The sequence below is a fragment of the Mytilus galloprovincialis genome, chromosome 14 (assembly GCF_965363235.1).
Source record: "Mytilus galloprovincialis chromosome 14, xbMytGall1.hap1.1, whole genome shotgun sequence".
Classification (NCBI taxonomy): domain Eukaryota; kingdom Metazoa; phylum Mollusca; class Bivalvia; order Mytilida; family Mytilidae; genus Mytilus; species Mytilus galloprovincialis.
This window is the reverse complement of record NC_134851.1, coordinates 53,085,237-53,098,264: the sequence shown is the minus strand read 5'-3', so window position 1 is coordinate 53,098,264 and position 13,028 is coordinate 53,085,237. Positions and strand designations below refer to the sequence as shown.

The 13,028-nt window shown below is 29.4% G+C and overlaps 1 protein-coding gene across 22 annotated transcripts in view; it reads right to left on the bottom strand.

Annotated features, from left to right (window-relative positions):
* Positions 1 to 281: 281 nt before the first annotated feature.
* The window catches only part of LOC143058355 (uncharacterized), a 295,609-nt gene continuing 282,862 nt past the window's right edge, over positions 282 to 13,028 (bottom strand). For 20 of the 22 annotated variants that reach the window (XM_076231830.1, XM_076231829.1, XM_076231833.1 and 17 more), the window contains 9 exons: positions 12,283 to 12,318; positions 11,524 to 11,572; positions 11,050 to 11,179; positions 10,573 to 10,732; positions 9,982 to 10,009; positions 9,469 to 9,616; positions 8,912 to 9,050; positions 8,551 to 8,613; positions 282 to 544 (listed from right to left, as the gene is read on the bottom strand). In XM_076231830.1, coding sequence (XP_076087945.1) covers positions 504 to 544; positions 8,551 to 8,613; positions 8,912 to 9,050; positions 9,469 to 9,616; positions 9,982 to 10,009; positions 10,573 to 10,732; positions 11,050 to 11,179; positions 11,524 to 11,572; positions 12,283 to 12,318 — 794 coding nt within the window. In that variant the 3' untranslated portion in view covers positions 282 to 503. The remainder of the gene's footprint in view (positions 545 to 8,550; positions 8,614 to 8,911; positions 9,051 to 9,468; positions 9,617 to 9,981; positions 10,010 to 10,572; positions 10,733 to 11,049; positions 11,180 to 11,523; positions 11,573 to 12,282; positions 12,319 to 13,028) is intronic. The other 2 variants (XM_076231837.1, XM_076231835.1) reach the window with 2 other exon arrangements.

Sequence of the window (13,028 nt, the reverse complement as noted above, 5' to 3'; positions counted from 1 at the left end):
TTTAACAAATGTAAATTGTAACTTGGATGGAGAGTTGTCTCATTGACACTCATACCACATCTTCCTATATTTATTAACTAAATCTTAAATCTGGTGTACCGTTCTTAAGAGACAAAAATACATTTTTTCTATACTACTTTATTGCACATCAAATAAATAAATAGTCCTTATCACAGGTTTGTTGGTAGTCATGGTAACAATTTTCTGATGTTTCTATGGTAATGTCCGGTAATAAATAAGTCAAATTAGGTAGTTTGTTTGTCAAATCCGGTTGTAGAGAGATAATTGTCAAATCCATGAAAGTTGTCAGGGTTGTCATAATCGGTATTTATTGTTCTATTCCAACTTCGGAAATATAAAATGAGGTTTATCCAATGAATATTCGTGTTCTGCAGAAGGTCAGAGGGTCGTTGACCTTGTCCAGATCAAGATTTACATATGAAAAAAATGCAGTTTCCAAAGTTGAATAAGAATATTGTGGTCAAGTTCATGATTGTTTATGTTTACTTTGTTGGTCTTGCAGGTGTCGCTGATTTCCGATCACCTGAAAAATAAATAAAACATGATAAGAAAATTTGGTCAAACCAAGAACTGTAATAACTTTATAGCTTTAGAGATAAACACATGAAAATCAAACAAATTCTGTTGAAACATAAATTTATATAATTCTTTTAACCATATTGTACCTCAGAATGACATGTAAACAAGAATAACAGGTACTTCTTTACCTAATATTTAACAAAAGTTTCCAGTAAATTCACAAATTTACTGTGTGCCTTTATAAATGCAGTTTTGACAAATTATATCAATGGTACATGCAAATTTAATCAACACAAAATTCACCTAATAATATAAAAACTGAATATTTTCAGAGATTAGTTATTTCACTACATGTTTCAAAGCTTGGTCGATCACAGAGAATGAGTGCAAAAGTAAATGTTGCTTTAACTCTGCAAAAAGCAGAACCTTTCTCATTTCAAGTGATTCTAATCTATTGCTTGTCATTTTGGCTAAAATAATCATAATCTTTGAAAATTGTGCATGCAGTAATTTCTAGTATGTTGACCCCTAGATGTCTTTATAGTTTTTTTATTTCTGGTTTTGTTCTTTAGGACTTTCAGTTTCACTAGCATATACCTGTGTCTCCATTTATTCAGATTTATCATTTTTTTCCGATAATTCATTACTCATCAGCTTAGGATTTTACATTTTATCTATATCACGATGTACAAAGATACTACTTAACAATTGAATATTGTATAAGGTACTTGAAACTGTTATACATGTAAATATAAACAGGAAAACACCTGACTTAAACTTGACAGACATATTTAATATGTTTCATCTTACAGATATTTCTTTTCCTTCCTCATTTACTCAAGGGGCTTTACACAGGTTTACATTCAAAATCTACAATAATTAACCAACAAAGAGTCCAGGTTTCATTATCAATGGTAATTCTATATCAGTAGAACCTGATCATAATTTATTTTTAGGAGGGAAAAAATCTTAAATATTTTTGAAATTTTGAATTATTGCTTCCTGCAAATGGGATTTTATAGACCTTACAAATTCAGTTTAAACTATGATGAGAAAACCATTTAGAGTCAAGGAAGAGATTATCTTACAGATTTATATCAGTTTCAATATGTACATGTGAAAGCGTTTTATGTCTCTGTTTTTACATTTTGGGTGTGAAAATGACATTTAAGGTTTCCCAAAGATAAAGGTTTCCATTCTTTTTGGAAAATATCTGTAATATAATGTTGGTGATTAACATTGAATAAAAGTTATGCTACATTCCATTCAAAAATATTGCTATGTATTCATGAATGAAAATGTATGCCCAAAGCAGATTCTTAGTATTTACTACAAGGATCTCCCTTTTGACTTTCTGTTTTGTAATTACCTCAAAATTTGGGTATATTTGTCAAAGGCGGATTTAGGGGGGGGGGGGGGTCGGGCCTTTTTATGAAAAAATTTGGTTGCTTATATAGAGAATCACTGATGTGTGACTGGAGCGGGCCCCCCTTAGGTCAGTCAGTGGGCCCCCTCCTATGAAAATTTCTGGATCCACCACTGTTTGTTATTTTACTTTTTTCATGGTTCACCAAAACCTTCAAAATCTACAAAAGTGTCATCCCTCAAATAATATAGAATACACAATAATAATATGTTTAATTTCCAAAGTTTTTCCAAAGGAAATTGAAGTAACTTGCACTTCAGGGTCATTTCAGTGGTAATTTTATCAATGGTTGTACAGATTCCTTATTTCAGTGGTAATTTTATCAATTGTTGAACAGATTCCTCATTTCAGTGGTAATTTTATCAATTGTTGTACAGATTCCTTATTTCAGTGGTAATTTTATCAATTGTTGTACAGATTCCTCATTTCAGTGGTAATTTTTTCAATTGTTGTACAGATTCTTTATTTCAGTGGTAATTTTATCAATTGTTGTACAGATTCCTCATTTCAGTGGTAATTTTATCAATTGTTGTACAGATTCCTTATTTCAGTGGTAATTTTATCAATTGTTGTAGATTCCTTATTTCAGTGGTAATTTTATCAATTGTTGTACAGATTCCTCATTTCAGAGGTAATTTTATCAATTGTTGTACAGATTCCTTATTTCAGTGGTTATTTTATCAATTGTTGTACAGATTCCTCAAACTTTAAAAACATAGATAGTCAAACACAAATTCTAAATTCAGGAAATTTATATTAGACAGTAAAAAGTTTAAACGCATGATAAAAATAAAATGAAAATCTTAATACTTTACTAGTAAATTTTTTCAATCTGTTATTGCAAATTGGTTTAAATTACATATTAGTTAATTTGGGATCCCATGCAATACCTCTCAACGTGTGTATTGAAAACTTCTAATTATAATTGTGTGAGTAATTTGTAATAAGTAGACATTGATGATATGATCTTATCAATTCAATGATGATTCATTATTTCTTAAATAGAAACTTGTTTAAAAGTCCAAATCATTTCAAAAGAAACAATTAAGAAAATTTCATTCTACATTTAATAGTAAAGCATGTGACATTCATATTTTAAAAAATACCATGACAATGAAACTCTGATTCATAATTATGAAAGAAATAGCAGAAAATTTTCTTATATTTAGAACTTAATATAACACAAATGTGTATTGCCTAACTATTATGACTTCAAACTATGGAATTTCAAAGTAATATTTAAGTTTTTTAAGTGAATTTGCTTCATAATTGAAAGAAGAAGAATATTTGGAGTGAAATAGTAGTTCCCTCCTTCCCTCCCCCACTTTCAAAAGTACAAACATTGTTGCCTTAAATGTGGGTACATCCTGGACAAGCCATCAATCAATCTTTACAAAACATGACACCCTATATATCATAATCTGATAAACCATATATTTATACCAACAAACTATAGGTTTTAAACTTTTAAATAGAATTTAATGGAATTTAAAATATACCTTATTGATATTTATCTGAGAAAAATGCACATAAATTGCAATTCAAAGTGAGAAAAATTTCAACTATTTAAAGATGTTATTATTTATTGTATGCTGCTGAATAAAACTCAAACATTTTCTTTAAAATGGTATTTACATTTATTTTATAGCTTGTCAGCTCCATTTGAATTATAACACATAATTCTTAAATTTTACTTTTAAGATATAAATCTTCAATTTACTTGTCCATATGCTTTTAAATTTTTATAGCATTAAATATCACCTGTTTATGGATTTTTGAGTCATTTTCCGAATAACAGTTTTAAGAACACTTCACTATTTCCTCTTAGTTCAAACTTTTACAGATGATTTTTCCCAACAATAAACATGGGAATAGTAGACTGATATAAAATGTCCCAGAATAAACTGACATTAAAAAATATTTCTAATTAATTTAGATTTTTACAACCTCCATAAATAAAATTTGATAACCTTGTTTAACAGAACTCTGTCTTTAGTTTGTACAAAACCTCAGTTGTGGTCAAAGCCTATTTATATTCTAAATTGAAGTATTTTTACCTTCAATTTATTTCTCACAAAAGCTTTACAAATTTGGTGAAATTAGCTGTTTTATTTGCTTTGATCCCAAGGAGTGTATCCAGGGGTGTGTGATTCTTTATAGATAAGAATAGAAAACCACCAGCAATTATAAATATAAGCAACAATAAAATTTCTGATAAAAAGCCATTTTACGAAGGCACTCAATATATTAAAGGTTATTAATTCCTGTGGCTGCCTAAGCCACAAGTTTGACACCTATGACTCGTTCGTGATCTTCTAAATAGTTGTGTGTTCTAATTTCTTTATGACCTAACCAAGAGCAATCCTTAAGAGATAATAGGTCTTAAAATGTCAGTGCAAGATGACCACATCCTACCATGTTATAAAATATCATATTTTTTGTGGTGTTTTTGTTTTTCATTCTACCACATTTCTCCATATTTTTCAATTTTCACACTTCTACACCTCTTTCTAAAAGAGAGATGAAAGATACCAGAGGGACATTCAAACTCATAAGTAAAAAATAAAACTGACAATGCCATGGCAAAAAAAGACAAAAAAAGGATCAACAGACATAACAACAGTTCACAAAACACCACAAGAAGTCAAATTTATTATTTTATAACTTATATTGCACCCTTGAAGAGGTTGCTTCAATGACATTTTGGTTAAATTATACAATAACTTAAATTTATGATATATTTGCACCAAAGTTTATCCCCTACATAAGATTTGTCTGAAGTACGGTGTAGATGACCAGTAAGTCCTTAACACACCCTTGGACTCTACTTAATAACATGTTATAGTACCTTGTCTGATAGGTGTCATAAAGTCACCTGTAATTTGTACCTAGAACACATACAGGTGTAGTATATGTACTTATAAATGATGGGTTAATACACTAGGATTACACTATGTTAGGTAATCCCTTTGATGTACCTCAGACAATGTACAAGGTGTTATAATGTATTAGGTAATCCTTTGATGAGCCCCAGACAATACACATGATACCATCCTACAAGAATGTCCTCATACCTGTACCAAGGGGAAAAAACACCAATAATCATCAATAAAGAGGAGAATTCATCAACAATGACTATAAAGGGAACCTTTATTTTAACCTACAGATCTTATAATCTACAGACGAACCCTTAAACCAAAAGTTATTTCTTGATCCTCATAGTAGAGAATCTAGCAAGACAACAGGCTTGCACCAAGATCCTAGTCAAATGCCTTGCTTTTGTATACTTCTCACTAAAAATTGACTTTCGAAGAAAAATTATGCTATTGGTTATCCCTGAAGTCGGTATACTAAATTCTCCTACAAACGACAGTAGCTAAATTTTTCCTGATGATTAATTCATAGAAAGAATCTCATCAACTATTATACTAACTTAGTCCCAGACCTTTTGTAGAGCCATTCTTTAACTTTGAGTTAAGAAAACCGCAAGACAGCTTGGACTATTTACTTTAAAGTGGAGTTTTTGAAATTGAAGAGTATTTCAAAATTTTATACAAAATGTTATATAAATTCACATTTCTTCTTTGTCAACTTTTGCATTTATCATTTGATGCAAGAAATCAGTGACAATTTGTATACAAAGCTCCTTGCCCTACTATTCATTAATGACTAATACATTTAATGGTAATTTAAAAACATGTATCTATGGTTAATTATTTGTGAAAATGTTATCTGTGACATCAATTAAATGGAGAATTAACTCCTACACCTATCAACAAATCATTTCCTTAATTTGTTTATTTATGTTTATATTTTGTGTGGTATCTTTGTTTACAATGGCGTAGATGGCTCCTCCTGTCTCTAACTGATAAACTTGTCACTTAGAATTTTAATAGTGTAAAAACAATGGGCTTGTTGTGCTTATGAAAAGGTCTGTTATCTTGTGAGCACTTTGAAATTGGATTTTTAAATTTAGGAATTCTTTTTTGAAAAAATGAGTCATAAAGGAGGACTTAAGTTCTTATTTGTAAAGTAATCAACATATTTTCTTTCTCTTAATGCTTTTTTATAGCATAAAGGTTCACTGGGTCACAACTTTGGCATAAACCTGTCTATGTTTTAGTAAGAATAGCCTAAGCCTATAGCCTATGTTTCGTAATGTGACAAAAATGAATAATTAATTATTCCTATATTTATACAAACTTTGCACAATTTATAATTGATAATGACAGATTGTACAAGCAAGTAATCTATAATGAACGTTCAAGGTGACCTGATTATGCACAACGTCTTGCTTCAAAATTTGTATACAACATATAAAACCACAAGAAAATCTTGAACTTAAAAAGTAATGAAATAGAGTTTTATATAAGCCGTAATTAAGAATTTATCTCTAATCCTGAAAAACTTTTTCAAAGATTTTCACTTATGTTTGTTTGTTTAATTTAGAAAGCCCAAATTTTTTCGTCATGAAGGTGAATTGAAAAATATACATGGAGTACACAGTAGAAACGGTATTCTCTACTTTGATCTCCAGAGAAAGTTCTGCCTCACTATTCAATAACAAAAGGTGTGGAGGAAATGATTATACTCAAGACTTATGTTGACATGCTGCCTAGATCACTTAGTTCTCAACATCATATATCATTACAACCATTTACTAAAACAACAACATATATGTTCAAGTCTGTGTTTCTAGGTAGCACTTCTTCAGCCACAATTTGTATGACCCTAATTGTTTAATTTAATTTACTACAAGTTTTCAAACTTTAAATACCAGCCTTCTATCAAATCGTGACTCTATTGCTAAGGAAAGACTATTTGATTTGAGATAGCGGTGTCAAAATCATGGATATTAACCTGTTTAGTTATCAAGAGTCTGAATTAATAAAATATGTCTTACTGCTGATCTCTCAGTTTGTACTGGAGTTATATCCGTAACCTATCTTTTATGTTACTTCATTGAAAACTATTTTGAAATTTAATTTTCATATTGTTTATTGACAAATGGGTCAGCTTGGCATACCAATGTAAAGATCAATATAAGTTTTAATTTGGCATGTATACAAGCATACTTTTCTAACAGTACAGACAATTTAAAGTCTTTATACTGATCAATGGTAGCAGATAAAATATTGTTGGTAAAGATCAGGCACTTGTCTCTTGAAAAGAAAATATATATATATATAATTTAATATATCACCTTAAAGTAAGGTGCATAGATAATTATTTTTCAGAAACAAGTGCTGGTGTTGAAAAGTGTTAGTTTCATTATCAAACTAGACAGACACTATCATACAAAGCTTCCAAAGCAATAAGTTTTTAAGATATGCCTTAACCAAGGAAAAGACATTAGTTATAAGTGGATCAATTTGTAGACTGCAATAGTAATCAATGCACAATTTACATTTTTATATACCCCCATCTAAATTTCTATTCACTAATCTCAAATACATGCTAATTGAATTGATTTTAACATTGGTGACAAAAGCCTAACTGATTCACAGCTGTGCAGGTATCACACTTCAATTTACATAAAAACTATCAAGCTCTTTACATATCATATAAAAATCAATCTGATAATTAAAAGATAAGATGGCAGGGATTTCAATTAAAGTTGGCTAATTTCCAGACCACACCAACATTAAATTGTAATTAATTGAGAGAACTAGGCCATACATTTCAAAACTTTTATTAATTAGGAAATAAATATCCACTCCACTTAAGGTTTTATTTGTGTGATTAATTCACTGAACTAGTGACTTACAAAGTAATCTCCCTTTAGTGTCACATTCAAGGTGATCAGAGTTATTTCCCTTTAACTGCAGTACCTAGGCTCTAAGTTCTAATGTAATGAAAGCTGAACTCATTTTTAACAAATTAACAAGTAATCATTGGTTTATTTGAAGATAATTTAGCTGCAATATTCAATTTGCAAATAACTAGATACTGAAAATTCAGAAATTATTGTATGCAATGCATTTATTATTGCGATTTTGTCATTTTGGACTAAAATGTGATTTCAATTTTTGCGATATAGAGAAAAATCCTGTCTAATTGATATAAAAAAAATCAAAATGTGACTTTTAACTTTGACGATTGTAACCCTGTAGCATTTTGAACAATAATAAAAACATTGCAATAATTTCTGAATTTAAAGTTCTTATAGAGCATTTCTTAATTTCAGATTTTTTTTCCTCTTCCTTATTTCATTTCTGGTATCACAAAATGTTCTAAAAAGAACTAATATGTTCTAGGAATATTTTGAATTTTATTCTTTTAACTTACTAACTACAAATTTGAAAACTGTCAAAATCATAAGTGATTTTGTCTACATGGAAACAAAAAGAGATGTAAAAATTAATTATGATTGATTAAAACATATTTGAGTTGTCATTAGACAGACAGGTATCTCGCATAATGTATTTGTCTTTGATAACATATAAAAAGAGAATTTAATAAAACTATTTAAAAATTAAAAGAAAATGGTAGTTCAGCTTTCATTACGTTTATCTATAACAACATTAAATTATGGTTTCTATGACAGTACAACTATGGAAACACAATGGCAACATGAATCTTACCACGACTAACACTTGATCCAATGGATGATACAGAGGCTGAGTCAAGGTAAAAAGAGGCGGGGTCTGTCAGAAGGAAGAACAATGATTGGTTAATATATGATGATAAACAGTGTAAACATTTATGAATATTCTCTGATGGTACCATACTTTACGATAATTTTTTAATAAACTGTGGTATGTTTTATGTTAATAACAGATGAAATTAAGACGAAAATATGCATGAAAATGTTCATGAATGGGTTAATTATAGGAATGAATATGTTAATTATATAAAATCAATTCATGAATATGTTAATTATGTAAAATCAATTCATGAATATGTTAATTATTCATGGATATGAAGCTGGACACCAATATTTACCTTCAACAAGTAGTTGACATGAGGTAGTTGCCTCCCCTTTCTCACTGACGGCTTTACAAGAGTATTTTCCATCATCTTCAGGGAAAACTTCCATTATAATTAATTTACATTTGTCTCCAATAGCACTTATCTGGAAATCCTAAAATACAAAATTAAATTGAAACAATGCATTTATTATATAAAATAATGACTTTAAATCCATTGAATCTCTATTGTCCTTTTGAGACAATAATACAGTCTTCTTTTTCTTGAAAAAAATCAGCATTCAGGTACAATTAAAAATAAAAAATTAAAAGATTGTTAAGCAAAAATAAAAAAGAAGAGATATAGGAGCATCAAACCAAAAAGGCCAAATCAACTAAGGTCAAATTTGTCTAAGGCAATCTCGTACATATTCTACTACAATTTTTTTCTCTCCATTTATAGAAGCAACCATGTTATGAAACATACAAAGCAATTTTGTTTTTATATTCAAAGAACGCAAAATAAAAATCATAATGAAAACACTGTCATCGATAATTCAATATTAAATTGTCCTTTTTAGTTTAAGTTCTCACCTGGCTGTCCAGAATTTCCTTGCTTTCTCTGTACCATGTGATCTGTGGGCGGGGCTGACCTTGAATTTCACATTCCAATGTCACATTGTCCCCATCTTTACAGAAAATGTCCTTTAATTGTCTTGTAAACTTTGGTTTAGCAGAATCACTAAAAAAAACAAAAGGAAACTGATCAATTTCAATTTTCATTTTTGAATGTAAACATAAGCTTGTGTTTGAATACAGTAATGTTACTGATTTCTAATGTGTTGCAGTCCCCATCCAAATAGTTATCATACAAATGTCTTTAACTCATTGGTTACTACAAATTACTAGATTACATAAACATGTCACGCATAAAAAACAAATAAATTCTTACTTGTATTTTATATTTACCATGAGAAAAGAATTAATATTTCATAGCAAAACCATTGATCTGTTTTTCTAGAATGAATTCTAGAAACACCAAAAATAGCACAGAATGGTATATAGTCAACATCTAATATTCCATCTACACTCAAAGACAGAACTTACCTGCTTGTAGTGTCAGTCTTTGATTTGTCTGAAATGAATACAAATTTTTGTAAGGTATTGCTTGATGAATATTCCTTTAACTATACAGAGGTTATTTATATAATCTGTATGTAGAATAAAAAATACTCACTGAAAGGACGCATAGCACGAGGAAAAACAATGTTAGATTCAGAATTTGTATACTGTAGAAATGATCATTGAAACAAGATATATATAATCCACTGTACTAGTTTTGGAACTTACTTCAAACCAACTTACTATGGTAAGCAATTCATTTTTGCGACTCATCAGTAGGGAAACAACATAAATATTTATTATAGTGAATATTTAAAATAATATAAATACATCACAGAAATTAGACAACAGTGAAAAATAAATTGATGCAAAGTCGAACAGAAAAGGATAAACATAAAAAAAAGTATCCACAAGAATAAGTGTTGTGAATTTTTTTCAATGTGTGAAACCTCATTGGTAGTCAAGGTCCTTAATTATATAAGTAGGTCAATATTTGTATTATAACATCAAAACATATAAATCAGAAAACCCTTCCATCATATGTTTTGAGAATTCCCCAAATAAGCTTAGACTTACCTTTAACAACAAGTTTAGCATCAGTTCTGAGAATTTCCCCAGATTTGGTCTTAGCTTTACAAGTGTATAGGCCTTGGTCTTTAGGATCAACGTTTCTGATCTCTAATTGTTGTGTTCCATCAGCCTCTTGTTTGATAGTAGAATTGGTAGAACTGGGAAGCTGAAATATAAAATTCAGATGCATTACATGTATAAGTAATTTCAATTAAGGAAACAAATTTCAAAACTGTTCTTTCACACAGGAAATTTAAACATAAAATTAATAATTTTCAAAGTAAAATAAACTAGAAAGTGTACTCATAATTTTAAAATGTGTTTTTGTTGTTGTAATGTTCATAACAGATTGTAGTAAATAAGTTTTTTTTAAATTAAAATTCAAACATTTCTTGTTAGAATTTTGTGTACTGTGATACAATTATTGTTTTCCTCCAAAGGGAGATAATCTTTAAGTATATCTTAAACATTGACCCTACTAACCTCTTTGCCGTCTTTTTCCCACCAAACTTTGTCAAGTGTGTCATCAATAACACAAACAAATTGTATGTCGTCTGTCGGGTAAACCTCAACAACAGATTCTAATTCAACAACAAACTTTGGTGCAAATTTCCTGGAAAAATATGTGATCACATTTAAACAAATCATCATGTTTATAAAATATAAATTATATCATTTCTAATGTTATATGTATATCTTTATCACTTGTTCCATAAAATGGAACATTTCCTACCTATATATAGAACTCTGGTCTAAGAAATGTTAGTTGCAATCGTAATGTTTGGAATGTGTTTACAGCTTGCTAAGGTTTAATGTGCTCCAGTTTGAAAATTATTATTTCCCCTTAGCAAATGCAAGCCTATGAACCTTTGTTGTTTTAATTTCAAATAAAAGTTTTAATCTTTTTTTTAACGAGCACTGAGAGCTTGCAGATAAGAAAGTGGACTAGTTACTAACTTGTGTTTTCCAGGTTTATCTGTAGGTAAGGCCAGTAGTTCTGATTTTTCTGAAATTAAAGGAAACATATATCTTATGACGCCGGCCAACTAAATATTTGAATAAATTGGATTCCCCTCTTTTACAATGAAAACAATTTGTAACAAGAACATTTAACAATTTAATAATACATATGATAGAAACATAAGTTTTCTTGACTAAAAAGATGCCCCATGCAGTGGCTGAGTGAAGCCTATGTTGTGTAACTACTGTATCTCTTGCCTGTCAACATTGTTGTCAGTATAAACCAAGCATAGGGGAAGTGTGATCAACTCCAATCTTAATTGACTAGGATTGCCAGTTTCCCTATCAAAGATCAGTGGTTCTCTCATGCTTCCTTCAGCAATGAAAAATTGCAGTCACGAAATAGCAAAAAGTGCTAAAACTGGTGTTAAAACACCGTTTAATTTAGATCAATTAATCAATCTTGGGGTTAAAACTTCAAGGTTTTGTCTTCCAAATTGATTCTGTGAAGATTTCTTTTAAAAGATGTCTAATTAGAACAAATGTGAAATTCTTTTTAGGTTTATTTGTAGTTAAAGTGTAAAGTATAGAGACTCGACCTTTGGACTTTGAACCTAAAATACAAAATATCCTCTAGAATTTCTTAATATTTTTTTTATAATATTTAAATCATGTCACAATAATGAAACTAAAAGATGTGAGTATGCACTACTGTTATTAAGTCTGAGTATAAAGATTTTAAGTTAAGCAGCATACCATAATGAAAATCATCGTCTTCTAAATCTTCTGGTGCTAAAAATAAAAATAAAATCTCTACTTCATGCAACTATTAACCAAAAATAAGGTGTTTATTAATTTAAACTACATTTGTGTATAAGTTTGTTAGTAGTATATTGACAAAAATATATAAAAGATTATGTACTATGATTCTACATAAGTATATACTAAGTAAGTAATAAACAATACTGAGTTGAGTAGCCATCTCAAAATTTGTCATATACACTCTGTATAAGTTCCCATATCTAAACATATCCCTGAAAAGTATTTTATCACTATTTTTGATACAATTTTTGCAGTTATTGAATTTAGAAAACATCAATTTTCCATGAAATATGTATGGAAATATGAAGACAGCTACTCACATATACTACAGTAAAACTGTGAATACAAGTAAATTTGTAACACATTTTTTAAATGAAGTTGACTCAATAACATTCTAACAATCATGCATACTATGTAATTTTACTGTAAACTAAAATGTTAAACAAAGAAACTGTGAGAAATAATATTGAAAATCTATTATCTAGTGAGATAAATTGAATCAAGCTTTTAAAGAATTGAATCTATATTTTCAGCAGTCTTTAGAATCAATATCTACTGATGAATTAAATTGGACAAGAGTGGTCCCTGATATCAATGATGTAACATTGGGTGTATAGTCTACTCCATCTAAATACAAAACTTGACAACTGTTAGTTGGTCCCATCAGTAGTACCCTAAGC